Raw genomic sequence first — 16,249 nt, 5'->3', positions numbered from 1 at the left:
GAGGTTAAAAACTTAAAATTGATCGAAACAAAAAAGAGTATAATGTGTATATATCCAAGGTATCATACTTTTGAATACTCCCTTGATTGAGAATCTTCCCTCGCCCTCCAAAAAGAAAAAGTTCATAGTAGTCCCCATTGTATAAGTTGTACTTGGAGTTTGTCTACCATACATCAATATTGATACATCAACTAAAATTAGTTTCATTCAGAAGTTAAATTACTCTATGCACTGATACTAGTTTGAGACTATTTACTTTTGTATCATAGCAGTCTACTCCTATACATTGAATGACTCTATGTATTGACTCTATGCATCATACTTTAACCAAGTCAAATGTTCCTCGATGTTTGTAATTGGATCCAAAGATTCGGTGTATAAACAAAAAGACTGAAAACTCCCGTTCCATAATGTTAAAAAAATCTGAATGGAGGCGATAACTTATAAGCAACGCTATATTAGCCATAACAAAAGGAAAAAACAAGAGGGGTATTTTGGTGAATATTGGGTGGTAAAATTACCCAAAAAAAAAAAAGAAAACCTGGCCATAAAAGGTAATGACGTAGACGAAGATCTTCCTTCGAGTTTGTTCCTCTTCTTATTTTCCTACCGATCTCTCACTTCATCGCCTACCTCCCACTTCGATTTCCACCTAACCCTTCATGGCTCTCAACCCAGGTACTCTCTCTCTGTTGCTTACTGGATCTCATTTATGGCTTCTTCATCTTTGATTTAAAGCGGATTGAAATTTCTTTACATCTTTTGTTTTTTTTTTCAATATAATTCCTTGATTTCACGCGATTAATATTCATCTTATTTGCTCTAATTCAACCCTGAAATGGGTCTTACATGTTGAATATGTTCGATGGATGAAGTTTTGAATATATTTGGCTTTACCTTTCTATTGGGTTGATTGGAATTCATGGAAAACAAGAACTGTTTAGCTGATTGAAAAATAAATATAGTTCATATTTGCCTTATTTATTCCATTAATTTGACGGCGGCTTCATATTTGTTCTTGTTGAGTAGGTGCTCACAGATGAGATTGGCGAGAGGGATCAAATAAGTGCCATGCAGCTTCATTGTTGTTCCTCTGCTTTGCAAAGAAAGAGGTTTGACATGCTGTATAGAAGGCAATAATAAGGCTTGCCACTCTTTTGGATTGGCATTGTAGTCGATATTTTTGTTGCGAAGACGTTATCGGCTTACTGACTTTAGGGCTCTAGTCCATTCAGTTAAGTTGGTACCGTCTTTGCATCATGCCATATTATATTCAGAGACTCTATAATCTGTGCAAATCATCTCTTTCGCCCAATGGACCTCTTTCCGAAGAAGCTCTCGAAAAAGTTCGCACTAAACTAGGTATGAAGAAATGCTCCTTTTATTTCCTGTTATGTTGAACTGAGCATGTTTAAGATTGCTTAGTTTTCTGCTATGAAAATCATTTGCGAGTTCTAGTTGGAACATTAGAGAGTGAATTGTGTTTTAAAGTGAATTGTATCTTTGAAGAAGTAAATGTACCAGTTTGTCCATGACAATGTTGGAAAGAATGGTGCCTACTCTCCCTGAGTTCAGCTGCTGCCATCTAAGTCATAAACAGGAAGGAGTTGCCCTTACAGTTTGTTTTCATGCAGACTGAGCTATCTGATAAACCGAGGACTGCAATTAACAATGATCTTTTAAAGAACTGAATATTTTCTGAACATCTAGAAATTCTAATAAAAGTTGCTTTTGTGTGGCCTTAGAAAAACCATCTGATAAATGTTCACACATACTAGAACCCTTCTCTTATGACATTTCTGTTAAATTATGTGTGACCTTCATTGTCTGGAAAAATAAAATTCATTAGTTTGATCTGGTTTTTAAAGAACCATTTCTGCTGTCAGATATTTAAGAACTTTATTGTTTACATTTATTTGTGAAACAACAAGTCTTAGAAGTCTGTAATTTTTGTTACTCAAGCTGATCTTACTTTTGTTGACTTTCTTGGTACCGATAATAATTACCAATAAAAGACTTTCTCCATATTTCCTCTGTGTATTTTTATGTATATGTTTTATGTCCTTTCGCAGTACTAGCTTGAAGCTGTAATCATTTAGGTAAGATAAGGGAACTATAGCTAGCGTAGCACAAAGTTTTTGTAGCATCCAAATTCCTTCATGTACTTTTGTGAGATCAATGTGGTTCCTTGCCCGAATTCATCTTTTGTCTTAAGACTAGCCTGTCTATTAATTACTGAATTGACAAACGTCTGACCTCATATCTGTTCAGCTTACTGTCATATGGTCGTGCCATTATGCCTAACCAATGTTAGACATATGTACTTCCATCTAAAGCGTAAACCCTAAACCCTTATTTGGAGTTCTCCACTACTCATGCTTAAAAACAAGTACTCATAAGGTGTTCAAAAGGCACATAAGTTAATTGTTAATTGCAGTCCTTGGTTTATTAGTGCGAGGTTCTAGACCATTAGAACACTAATGTGCCTCATTGGGAGTTTGACCAAGAATGGTTGGTGGTATATGTAACAACATGTGAATTAGGAAATGTTAACGACAACAAAATTACCTCTTTCCTTTTTGACTCTTAACATATTTAAGACTGGTATTTAGTTATATACCCCATGTTTCTTAATCACTAGTTTCAATAATTTTTCTTTAATGGTTTTAATGCTCAGATGCAGAAGATTTCACAACTATTGGATTCCCCACTTTGCTTTCCATGTTAGCTGTTCACACATACACACACAATAGTCTTTTACTTCTTTCTCTTTCAGGGAAGGTTGGTTTTACTTCAGAAGATTTAGTTATTTCCTGATATATCAAACCAAGCATGTTTAAGATTTGTGCCTTCTGTTGCTCAATTTTCTATGGTGACTATTATGTAACATTGCTAGGTGGAACGTTTGATAGTGAAACTGTCTCTTAAAGTGAAATGTATTAGTTAAACAATATTAAATATACTAGTGTTTCTACGACAATGTTGGAAAGAATAGTGCCGATTCTCCATTAGTTGAACTGCTCCCCACTAAGTCATAAACAGGAAGGAGTTGCTCATGCAGTTTGTTTTAATGCAAACTGAGCTATGTAGTAAACCGAGGGCTGCAATTAATAGTGAACCTTAAAACAACTGAATATTTGCCGAACATGTATAAAATATAATTAAAGTTGATTTTGTGTGACCTTAGAAAAACCATCTGAGATATGTTCACACATATGAGAAACCTTCTCTTATGACATGTCTGTTAATTGATGGCTTCATTGACTGAAAGATAAAATTTCATTAGTTTGATCTGGTTTTTAAAGAACTGTTTCTGCTGTCAGACAATTAAGTGCTTGCTGTTTACATAAAGTAGTGAAACAACAATTCTTGGAAGTCTGTACTAATCATCTCCTCGAGCTGATCTTATTTCCGTTTACTTCCTTGGTGCCAATGTTAATTACCACTATAAGTCTTTTTCCACATTTCCTCGTATTTTTATATATATGTTTTATGTCCTTTCAATACTAGCTTGAAGCTATAGTTAGATAAGACAATGGTAACTATTGCTAGAGTATGAAATTTTTTTGTAGCATTCAAATTCTTTTATGCGCTTTTGTGAGATCAATGTGGTCCTTTTCTTGAATTCATCTTTATGGATAAAAGACTAGCCTGCCTATTAGTTACTGATTCGACAAAGTTCTGACTTCATATCTGTCTATCTTACTGTCATATGTCGTGCCGTTATGCCTCACCAATGGTTAGACATTTGTAATTCCACCTGAACCTTGTACCTTAAACCCTTATCTGGAGTTTTCCACTACTCATGCTTAAAGACAAACTCTCAAAAGTGCCATGCTCTTGCTACCAAGAAAAGATCATTAGTGTGAGGTTCTAGATCATTAGAATGCTAACATGCCTCGTTGAGAGTTTGACCAAGTTTGGTTGGTGGTATAGGTAACAACATGCGTATTAGGGAATGTTAAGACAGCAAAGTACCTCTTTCCTTGCGACTCTTTTGACATATTTAGGACTGTTTAGTTGTTTACCCCATGTTTTTGAATCACTAGCTTCAATTTTTTTTTTTCCTCAATTGATGGTTTGAATACTTAAATGCAGAATGTAGAGAGGGATGAGGGGAAGTCTGGTTTTTTACTTCAGAAGAATTAGTTATTTGCAAACAAGCTGAGCCAAGTCTTCTCATTTTTACAGTCAAGTTGAAGGCTTGAGCTTGGCTCCTGGCTCGGTGATTTTCATAAATAATTCATGAGTTGTCTTGCAGCCCTGCAAACACACTAAGTAATTGTTTACGAAAACAACTAGGAATACTGACTATGCTTTTTAAGGGCCGATGGCCCGATGGCTGCATTTGATCGACTTTGAGGTTGGGCTTGGTCGTGCAGCTTTTCAGGTTTGGTCCTGGCCAGGTTTTATTGGGCCTGAAAGGTCCCCAGCCATTTTACTAGCCCACTATTGTAATTTGGAACGTCTTGTAGGTGCCGAAACCCTGTGTGGGAAAGTTACTGCCGTTGGTACTACATAGTATCTTCAAATCCCTTTCCCTTGTGACTGGTGACAATCATCTTCTTCTTCTTCTTGTTTTTTTTTTTCTCCTCTAATGCTAAATGCTTATAAGACAAACCATTATGATCAGTAGAATGGCCATATAATAGTATAGTACAAGGTATATATATTTTCTATTTTTCTTTTTCGTGGTGTACTACATAGTATAGTACATGGCATCAAAACCAATTTACGTCGGGCCTATATGGGACTGACATGTTTTTGATTCCCTTGGTAAGAGTAAACAATAGAATGAAGAGACTTTCCATTCCCCTAGTGTGTGTATATTAGTATTTAGACAATTAGGTACAAAGCTTATTCATGATTCGTCTTTAAGCTTGTCCCAAGATTCTTTACAGGCTGTCATGCTTTGTTTATGGCCACCCTTCATTCCCTTAGAGTAGATTAATTTAATATCCTAGACACGTAGGTACCAAAGCTTATTTATGAGATTCATCTTTAAGCTTGTCACAAGCTTCTTTGCAAGCATGGCCAGCTTTGTTGTTTCTAGCTTCTAGTTTTACCATTACTATGCATCAGTTGTATATTACGGCCCTGAAACTTTGACAATTTGACTTGTGTATGTTAATAAACACATGTTTGTGTTTTATGGGGGCCAATTTGTAATTTGAAGTACTTGCATTTACACTGTTATTACCTTTACATATTCAATCCTTTTTTTTTGGGTACAGACATGCTCATTGCCCTTAGTTCTAGGGTTTACACCCTTCTGTAATTTTTTTTCTCTTTTGGTTGCAAATTAAGTCCTTGTGTAATCTCATATGACGTGTTTTTGTGTTGCACTCTGATGTTATGTTAATTACATTTTCAGAGAAAATTAAGCCTGCAGATGTAGGTCTAGAACAAGAGGCACAAGTGGTACGCAACTGGTCAGGTGCTATGCTTGAGCGTAATGTGGATCATCAGTCATTGCCACCAATCAAATACTTGCATTTACATGAATGCGATAGTTTCTCTGTGAGTACAGGGACCCAAGTAACCTGTTATTGATTAAAAATTCTTTTGGGTTCAAATCTAGGGACTCATACAATTACAGTGTTCTTCTTGAAAATAGAATTGAAAAAGCACAAAAAAGGTTGTTTTCATGTATTTGTGTGGAAAAAAATGCTTACTTTAATAGTAGTATTACATTAACTCTTATAACTTCACATAATTGTATTTAGTACTTTAATAGTTCTTAAAATGTAATGTTTATTGTGAATTTAAATCCATATTTTACTGAAACTCCTCCAAATGGAGTGTGTTCTGACTTCTACGACTTGATCTTCCCATACATAAGTCCTGCAGTGTCAATATTCACTTAAAATTGTAAATTGATATATGTGAGAAAAACTAGAAGTTGAAATATGTGAACTGATTTACAGGTTTTCATGAATTGTTATTTCTTGTAGATGGGAATCTTTTGCATGCCGCCTTCCTCTATCATACCTCTTCATAATCATCCAGGAATGACTGTGTTGAGCAAGCTTATATATGGTACTTTGCGTGTTAATTCATATGACTGGCTTGATTTACCCGGGTATGCTGATCCATCAGAAGGTATGTGTCTTCACAGTATCTCCCATCTACTTCATTAGTGTTATTACGTTGGTCTTGCTGCATGCTCCAAAAAGTTATGCGTAATTTGGTCTGTGAATGTTCACATCTCTATGCAGAAAGAGATTCGTTTTCTAGGTTAGGAAATTGCTTATAGATATATGTTTCCCCAAATCCCAAGTCATCTGTCCTTTTAGGTTATTATATATTTTATAGTTTCTCTTTCTGAAACTCTTTTGGCACGTTCAATTTTTTCATGTGTTGATATTAATATATTGACATCTGAATGGAGATAAATGAGGTCAAGTTTTGCCATGACTTAATCATGAATACAAATAAGAGAAAAATATATGCCATTGTAACAACCAATTAAAAAGACAGCTTGGGAACACATCATCAACTTCATTCCTTCTTTGTTTCAGGTCTTGTTATCCATAAAGTGGGGCTCTTTTTCTTTTTACGAAGAAGACTTGCATACTTAATGGTTCATTTGAATTCCACACAGTAGTTAAAGTGTTTCCAAATGATGTTTGAGCCTAGAGGCTATGAATCCTTTTTTTTTTGGATGTTCTTATATTATATATAAGGGCATTTGGCAGTCGAAGAGGACAGAAATAGAAATGCATCGTCATGCAAATCGAGGAATGACACATTCCCTCTTTGCTTGGTGGTATTCTAGTTGAGGCATGTGTGGATGATTGTTCTTGTCACTTAGGAATACTGTTTGCATCTTACTTGAGACATGTCATTATTTTCATCAAGTCGGGTCAGAAAACATGTGATGTCCATGTTTTTCTTCTGGCGGTTTATGCCTTAAATGTGGTTCGGAGCATTTTTTGGAAGCCCTCAACAGTTTGGTATCTTAGACTGGTTGACTGCTGATGCTATGCTGTTTCTGTGGTAACAAGGCTTGCATCAGTCTCATAACATGGTTTCTGGTTATATTGTACTGCCCTTATTTCTTTGGGGGATAGGAGATATATGGTATAACTTTGGGTTCTTGGCTTGTTGGGTTGGGGGAGTACAAGCCCTGAAAGCTGCTTCCTTTTGTAGACCCGGGGATCAAAATTGGGGCCTCCTGCTGAACCTGCAATATTAAGGATACAATATTAAGGGGGATTCGAACCCCAGACTGCAACAGAGCAAACCATGGGCTTGACCCATCTTACTAACCCCTTGTTGGTCTTTCTTCAGACTGTCCTGAAATACCTGTAGATGCAATATGTACAGATTGATTAAGAGGCAGCTGTTAATTAGGGGGGATACTTCGGTATTGTGATTTAGGCTTTATAAGATTGTTAGAAACTAGGTTTGTTTTTTATGTGGACACCTTGTCCTCTTCCATTGATTGTGTACTTTTTCTTGTTATTTCAACAAAATTTTGTCCGGCAAAAAAGAAAAATTCTTGTTTGCTGTTGAAATAAGCAACCATTGGCATGATGAATGTGTGCTTCCCCCACTTCCCATTCCATGCCCCTCCTTTTTACTACATTTGTACTTTTTGATTTTTGCAGCAAGACCGGCGAAACTGGTCAGAGATGATGAGATGACTGCTCCTTGCCCGGCAACAGTTCTCTATCCCACAAGTGGAGGCAATATCCATAGTTTCAAAGCTATAACTCCCTGTGCCATATTTGACATTCTAGCTCCACCTTATTCGTCTGAAGATGGTCGACACTGCACTTATTTCCGGAAGTCCTCAAGAAAAGATCTGCCTGGTAATGAACTTTATCTATCTTCTTGATTATCACAGTTGTGGAAATTCCATTGTTTTCTAAAGTTTGGATTATTTAACTGGTAGGATTGCTTAACTGTTTCGTTTTCTTGGCTTTGTTTGAAATGAAGGTGATGTTGAGTATGATGGAGTCACAGCTCCTCAAGTGACTTGGTTAGAAGAGTTTCAACCTCCCGACAACTTTGTGATTCGGAGAGGGCTCTACAAGGGTCCTGTTATTCGAACTTGAGAATTCTCGTTTGGTTGTTTATACGATTTTAGTTAAATTTGCTTCTCACGATAGGAAACATTGAGGGGGGAACTGTGGCAAATGAGTTGTTGAAGCCATGGCAATAATTAATTTTTGGCTATGTAATTTGGCATTGGGCTTGTACATAATATTATACCGTTGTGGCCTATTGGCTGACCTCACATTGAAACTAGTGAAGTAGTCGCTGAAAGTTTAGGGGAAAGACTCGAGGACAATTTACATTTTTGTTGGGATTGTCTAATTTTTGTCAATAAATATATGTGACCCTTCTAGCCTTTGTTGTATTTGCTTCCCTCTTCTACCAAGTCGATTTAATTGATTTGAAAGATTTAGTTTCTTGGTCTAGGTTTTTGGCAGTGAATAGGAAAGAAGTCCGTTGAAAATGACCTACAATCTGTATAATCTCATCACATTGAACAAAGACTAAAATAGTGATAATATCTTCAATATTTTTTTATAATCACTAATTTTAATTTTCTTATCTTTCTGACATTTTGGTTGTTAGTACATTTTTAGTTGACCATTCACAATTATAGTATTTGTATATATTCGATACCTTGGTTTTTATTATTATTATTATTTTTTTTTTTTAACCCTTAGCTCATCTCAACCTTATATATGTCAGTGAGAATCAAACCTATGATTTTTACAATATTGAAATTATAATTTACCAACAGGTCACAGCTCACCAGCATATTTGATACCTTGTTGATATTTTTATCGAAATTTCTGTTTTCCGAACTCTTAATATTTTCATGATATTTGATATTTTGGTCCTTTTGGTGACAACTGTGCAAGCTCAAGACTAGGCATGAAAGACCATGGAATACCATTTACCCTGCCTTCATATGCCTTGCCAGCATATACTGCAAGGAGCTCAGTGGAGCATTCCCAAAAACTCAAAACAAATGTTACAAAATTACATGCATTCGGAGAATGAAATAAATGTATCCCTCAAATTACTCATATTGCATGAACAAAACTATTTGAAAACGATGAATTGAGCAACCGAGAATCAATATATCTAGCAACCAAGAATGCAGGCTATAGCTTCATTAACCTTTTCTAGCTTCAATTTGATCTTTGCTGAATCTTGAGCCCTCGATCTTTGTCGGTTAGATCTACCAACAAACAACCACCAATGCCGTCGCTCAAACCCCATTTCCAACCAAAAAGCAAAGCATATGAATAGAATGTACTGGGAGATAGCTGCCGCAACCACACCAAATGTGCCAGCCAGCCCCCAAGTCCACCGTCATAGACACATTTTTGAGTTGAACTGTTGAAGCAAGCCTCATTGTAGGAAATTAAAAGTATTAACAAAACAACTTCAGGGATTTTAAATTCCTATTATTAAATTTCCAAATAAAAAACAAGTAAATGAAGGAAGTGTACGAAACCCTACTCATAACATAAGAATGAGCAAAAGAATGCACAGAGGCCGGAGTGCTTGGGTTTTCTTCCTGCCTGCCAACCTACCTACTATTACTCCTCCTACGTAATTGGGCACAAATACATGCAAACAAAGAAAGCTGAATTAGCTATAGCTGCTTAAACCCCTCCGCAAAACAAGCACATGTGATTATCTGAATCTGAGCTAGCCTACAACACAGGTACATCGATCTTATAGAAACCCTAATATATCAAAATATGATATACCTATGTATATCATTTTGTGGTGAGATCCCATATGGTGCCTATGTTCGCGGCGACTCTCTCTATTTCCAACGCCCTCGATCTGCTGTACCATTACATGACCTAAGTTAGATATATTCTTCATTTTGCAAGTGTTGTTTTCTTAATTAGATATTCTTAAAACATATAGGTGTGCAATCTTCATATTCTTTTTCTAACAACTAAAGCTTTCTCACCTTTCTGAGTCTGGTGGTAGATCTTGCACTACTATTACTAGCTATTTTTGAATGCTGATCTAAATAAGTACAGTCAGATTACTCTAAATCAAACCAATTACTGAAGGATCGACACTTGAAATCTTTGAAATCAATATGATAAATATATCTTAAACACCACGTCTGCTGCATGCATGTGATCCAAATAACTATATGTATATTCTTGATTAAAAATTCCTTTATTAAGTTCTGGAATTATTGTAGGTTGTTTGTATGAAAAGCTTATGTGTAGAAAACAAGTCCTAGATAATGTGCTTAAAAGTATCTCAAACAAGGTGTAATTTTGCCTTTTTTCTTGCGATATAATTGTTTTTTTTTCTTTCTGGAAACAAGAGAAGAAATCGTACAAGGTGTAATTCTAAGAATTTATACTCTTTGTCGTGCTCTTTGAAAGTCCTATTAAATAATACAGCAACATGACAATGTACCATCCACAAAAGATTCCTGAACATTAGTGACAAAACTGTTGTATTGGTGAGAAAGTCTTCTTTAAATCGCTTAGGGTTGGTTCAAAGAATTCAGAGGCACTTTGAAAAAACTAATAAAATGAGGCCTTAATTTATTTTTATAGCTTTTTTTTTTTTTTTTTGAGTAGAAATGATATCTATATAAAGAAGCTTGTAGCATATATAACAATGTTCTAAAAAACGGCCTAGGCGGCCGCCTAGGCGCTAGGCGGTAAGGAACCAATCGGATTTTGGCCTAGGCGTTGCCCTTAGGCGCTGGGCTACTAGGCGGGCTAGGCGGTGCTAGGCGGAGACTAGTGTCACGCCCCGAATTTTGAATAACCAATTCAAATCCGAAACATGAATAAACAATTAATACAAATAACGTTCTGAATTTTTTTCTCACAAACAAACATACCACTCGCCACTCAACACAAAAACTCGAAAACCTCGAGTTAATTATTACAATTCACTCTTACAAAGTAAAATTGCAAAGCTCTAAATGAGCATAACAAACCTCACAATATAATGCTGTAATTCACATAACACTACTCTAAGCAGCCCGATCACCGTCCTGGTTCTCCTGACCTGTAGGATTTCCCGCTACACAATTTGAATAGTGTACCGGGAGTTGCAACAACACAAAACCCGGTAAGCTTTTTACAGCCAGTATGAGTAAACAAGAAAGAACTGTTGATTTTAAATTACAATTCTTATAACTCAACAACACAACCAACAATCTCAACATCCACGACGCAAACGTCAAACCCATTCAATATCACCACTTTGGTCCTATCTCACAACACTATCACCACTTGGGTCCCATCCCATAACACGTTAGAGCTCTAACTGCCTCGTTACCTCTGACACCTTGGCCTAGGGTCAAGCAACGGCAAAAATACTTCGGTTAACACTATAACCGTCGCGCTTTGGACATCCCCGTCCTCAGCACCATATACTTCGGTTAATAATAAACCGTCGCGCTTTGGACATCCCCGTCCTCAGCACACAACTTCGGTTAATAATAAACCGTCGCACCTTGGACATCCCCGTCCTCAGTACACAAACACTCCGGTTATCCTTAACCGTCGAACTTCGGACACCTCATCCTCAGAACCCTACATTCTCTGACTCTATACATCCTCCAATGTAAATCATGAATATTAACAAGAACTCATCAATCATGTTCATCACATATAAATATGGTAAGTCACATGTCAATTTATAATAATTTAATCATCTCAATTTCACACTCTTCAATGTCACGCCATTCACATATAATCACGTAAATATATATATACGTAATTATCCGCTCAGGGATAATCACTAATACCAACTATAGTTCACACAAGAAAATCGTGAAATTCATTTTGTATAATTAAAATCATTTTACTTACCTATGGACCGTAATTGATCAAGTCCATATGATTTTAAAACAAATATTTATTCCATAAATATTTTCACGCAATTACGACAAAATAAGGTAATTAAATTTATTCGGTTCGTAATATGAACCACGTGAGGTTTACTCACCTCGATAATCCCGCTGCGTCTTCAATTCAGCTCAAAATACAATCCACAATCGTCCACCAACTCAAACCGTCAATAACCTAATCCAATAATGATCTTAACTTAGCCAACAACTCATAAATGTAATTAAACGACGATCCAACGGTCAGATCTGAATATAATGATGATCCAACGGTCGGATTCAAATTAAACGATGATCCAACGGTCGGATCTGAATTTAATGATGATCCAACGGTCGGATCCTCACGGATCGCCCTTAGGATCATCCTCCAAAATTATCACGAAGATCCAACGGTCAGATCTTCCTGAATCGCCCTTACTAACATCTCCACAAAATTATATGAAAATCCGACGGTCGGATTCTCACGAATCGCCTTCCGAATAACTATTTCTCAATTATACGAAGATCCAACGGTCGGATCTTCGCCCGTGACCTCACAAAGTCATCGGGACAGTCATACGATCAACATACTAAAATTTGAAGTAAAACCGATGGTCTGATCTTCACAGATCGTAAACCGAAGATAAAACGTAAAAACCGTAAATAGTAACGTAAAAACGTAAATCCACTATTTATCAACTTTTTCTAACATGACCATGTTATATATCAAAACGCTCGTAAGGATGCGTAGATCATCACCTAGATAATAAAAACTCAAAATATGGTCGAATACGCCGCCACAAGCGGCGGTCAGTGGGCGGTCAACGGCGGTCAACGCGGCGGTCAACCACCTCCGATGCAAAAGTCGTCAACTACAAACTTGTTCAAAATGACGAGTTGATCCACTTTCATAACTAGCATGAAGTCTGAAAACGAAAGGAAGTGGTCGGAAATTACCTAGAACAGTCGAGGTGGCCGGAAAATTTCCAGAATCCGGCGAAATTTGCAGAATCCGGCAAGGCTTGATTTCGACGTCAAAACTTCAATTTCAGGCTTCGATTCCTTCTAGAGAGTTGTTAAGAAACTCAAGACGAACGCATTGGTTCAAGAATCACAGAAAAATATGGTCTGTAGCTCGAGATATACCGATCGAAAGCTTCGGTGGTCGGAAAATTTGCAGAATTTTGCAGAATCCGGCGAGGGCTCCGATCGACGTAAAAACTTCAATTTCAGGCCTCGATGCCTTCTAGAGAGTTGTTAACAACATCAAGGGGAACCCACTGGAAAAAGAATCAATCAAAACGATGCACTACAGCTCGAGATATACCGATCGAAGCTTCGGTTTTCGATTTGATCGGGTCTGGCTTCCAGCCGCCACCACGAGTAGCGCCGCCGTGCAAGGCCACTTCTGGGAGCTTCAGGACGTTGAGGCGAGCTCGTGGGTGAAGTTTGGTGAGGATTGTTGGCCGGTAGCTTGAGATATCAAGCTTGGAACCAAAACGAGCTCAAACCGGGCGGAGCTTCCCGCCGCCGCTGGTGGCCGTGTCGTGGTTCAAGGCTGCCACCTGCAGCTGCGCAAGGTCGAGGCGAAGCTATAGGAAGTGTTCTGGTCTTGATTGGTGGCCGGTGGAGTGAGAGAGAGTTTGGAGAAGTTTTGCTCTGTTTTGGGTGGTTTCGGACGTGAGAGAGAGAGAATTCGTTTCTTAGCTTAATTGATTCGTTCTTCCACTCATGCATAATCATGTTAAAGCACCGGCCTTCAAATTATGCAATTGTCCACTAACCTTAAATCACGGAACCGGTGTTTGCCACCAAATTGTTTGATTAAAAAAAACTAGGTTATTACAATCTACCCTCCTTAAAGAAATTTCGTCCCGAAATTTAAGCGCAAGTTAATTGCTCTCGATTACAGTTAACCTAACCATCGAATCTCCATCTTTCCCAAAACTGTAGTAATCTACAAAACCACAGCCCTTTGTATAAAAATACATTCCTATGGCCACTAAATCCTTTCATCACAAACGTAAACTCACACAACGAGAATTCACAAATGAAATCCTCATCCCCACTTAAGTCATCAACATGACATTCCTTCACCGCATCATTTCTCAAAATTACAACACAACAATTGCCTCAAGCAACCCACACTCAAATCACCACGTGGCATTGCACATATAGCTGTTTTCACACAGATCGTCATCCTGTACTGGCATACAAGCACAGTAAACACTCCCACAAAGCGTTTCGCTTCTCAATTAGCATCACTCAAAACAAATCATTCTCAAAAGCACGCCAATAAAACATGTCACCCAGTGATGATGACTTGGGCTTGCTCAATCCTTGGGCTAAGCATTAGGGCTGGCCAATTGGGCCGAAGAAACCGAACCATCCACATTTAGAACCGGCTCGAACCAATTTGGGTTTAACATTTGGGCCTACCATTCGGGCCGAACAATTGGGCTTACCATTTGGGCCTACCATTTGGGCTTACTATTTGGGCTTACTATTTGGGCCTACCAATCGGCCCACCAACTTCCAGCTCGGCTACGGTATGAAATTGTACATACCGTATATACGTATGCATACCGTACAGATCGTATATACGTATGCATACCGTACAACTGTATATTCGTATGCATACCGTACAGACCGTATATACGTATGCATACTGTACAACTGTATATAAGTATACATACCGTACAGACCGTATATACGTATGTATACCGTACATACCGTATATACGTCCGTATATCAAGCATATACGAGATCCAAAAATATTTGTAAGAGGTAAGGTTCGAACTCCCGACCTCAAACACGAAGGTTTTGCTCCCAACCACTGAAGCAAGAGCTGCCTTCATTAATATATGCTCACGTGTTATATTTATTATGTCATAAGCGACATAAATAAAATAACGGGGGAGGCAAGGTTCGAAACCTTAACCTGCTGCACAAGGGCTTTGCCCACCAACCACTGGAGCACAAGCTGTGCTTAATATAATGTGTACAAATGTTTTACTTATTATGTCATAAGCGAACATAATAAAAATAAACGAGAGGCAAGGTTCGAACCTCTGACCTCTTGTACATGAGCCTTGCTCTTCAACCACTAGAGCACCAGCTGCTCTCGTTACTATCCATGCAACTTCTTTTATTTATTCTATCATAAGCGATAGAATAACAACAAACTGTCGGTACACTCCACGTGCCACGACACGTCTCTTCCGTGATTTACGGAAAGCAAATCACTTTCGGCTAAAGCTGTCTGCCACAGCGTCTCGAGGTTCGGCCTGTCCCCTTACACGCTCAACACGCGCCAACAGCTTTTCCGGGTTTCGGGGCGACTTTAATCCAACGCGTGGATTCAAATTCTGAGATCGTTCATCCAACGGTGGAGATCTGCTCACCTTGTTCTATAAATAGGTGCATTCTGGAGAAAAACTGTTCACTCCAAAAGAAAAGAAATTTTTCTTCCGAGCTCAAGTCTTTCTCTCTCAACTCTTCAGCCTTTCTCTTCTCAAATCCTTTCTTCATCAATTTCAATCCTTCTCTTCTGATCTTCTCTCCCATCTAGTTGATTCAATCCCATCTTTCCTCTGAACTTTCAGATCTTCAATATTTTCCTCCAAATCTTCAATCCTTCTTTCTCAGATCTTTTCTTCCATTTGAAGATTCGATCTCATCTTTCCTCTGAGAATCTCAGATCTCCAATCACCAGTTCAACAACTCCAATCCTTCTAACAAAATCTCCCTCAAACACTAAACCATGTATTCCTCGATTTCCACATCCTCTCACCCCATGACCCAAGAGCCACGAACTCTGCAACTAATGGAGCTCCAAACCCCGCAACAAATGGAACCACAACAACAGCAACCAACAGAGGAGGGAGGAAACACCCAAGCAGCTGGAAGTAGTGCCAACATGGATTTCTGGCGAAGCCGTACCAGGTGGATTCCTACTCCAGAACAAATAAGAATCCTCAAGGATCTTTACTATGTCAAGGGATTTAAGTGCCCAACTACAGAGCAGATTCACGAGATCTGTCTCCAGCTGAACCAGTATGGGCATGTTGAGGGTAAGAACATTTACTTTTGGTTCCAGAACGTCAGGGCTCGAGAGAAGCAGATGAATAGGTGTAATCAGGCTGCTCCAGTGCCCATGAGAACTAGTTCTCTTGGTACTGGTAGATCCATTGATCTCAATTTTGGGTCCACTGGTTCTACTGGTGCTGGTGGATCCATCGACATCAATTTTGGGCCAGCTGGTGGATCCATTGACATCAATTTTGGGTCCACTAGTTCTACTGATGATGGTAGATCCATTGATCTCAACTTTGGTTCCACCTATTCTACTGGTAATGAAGGATTTCTTGATTTAAATTCTGTTTCATATTCTTCCTC

The 16,249-nt window shown here is 38.1% G+C and overlaps 1 protein-coding gene across 1 annotated transcript; it reads left to right on the top strand.

Annotated features, from left to right (window-relative positions):
* Positions 1-529: 529 nt before the first annotated feature.
* On the top strand, positions 530-8,368 carry LOC133724895 (plant cysteine oxidase 4). Its single transcript, XM_062151803.1, has 6 exons — positions 530-678; positions 1,030-1,362; positions 5,375-5,520; positions 5,955-6,102; positions 7,614-7,817; positions 7,945-8,368. Exons 2-6 carry the CDS (start codon positions 1,260-1,262, stop codon positions 8,061-8,063), a joined length of 720 nt encoding a protein of 239 aa, XP_062007787.1. The 5' UTR covers positions 530-678; positions 1,030-1,259; the 3' UTR covers positions 8,064-8,368.
* The last annotated feature ends 7,881 nt before the right edge of the window (positions 8,369-16,249 follow it).

The sequence above is a fragment of the Rosa rugosa genome, chromosome 1, assembly GCF_958449725.1.
Source record: "Rosa rugosa chromosome 1, drRosRugo1.1, whole genome shotgun sequence".
Taxonomy (NCBI): domain Eukaryota; kingdom Viridiplantae; phylum Streptophyta; class Magnoliopsida; order Rosales; family Rosaceae; genus Rosa; species Rosa rugosa.
This window is presented reverse-complemented; position numbering and strand designations above follow the sequence as displayed.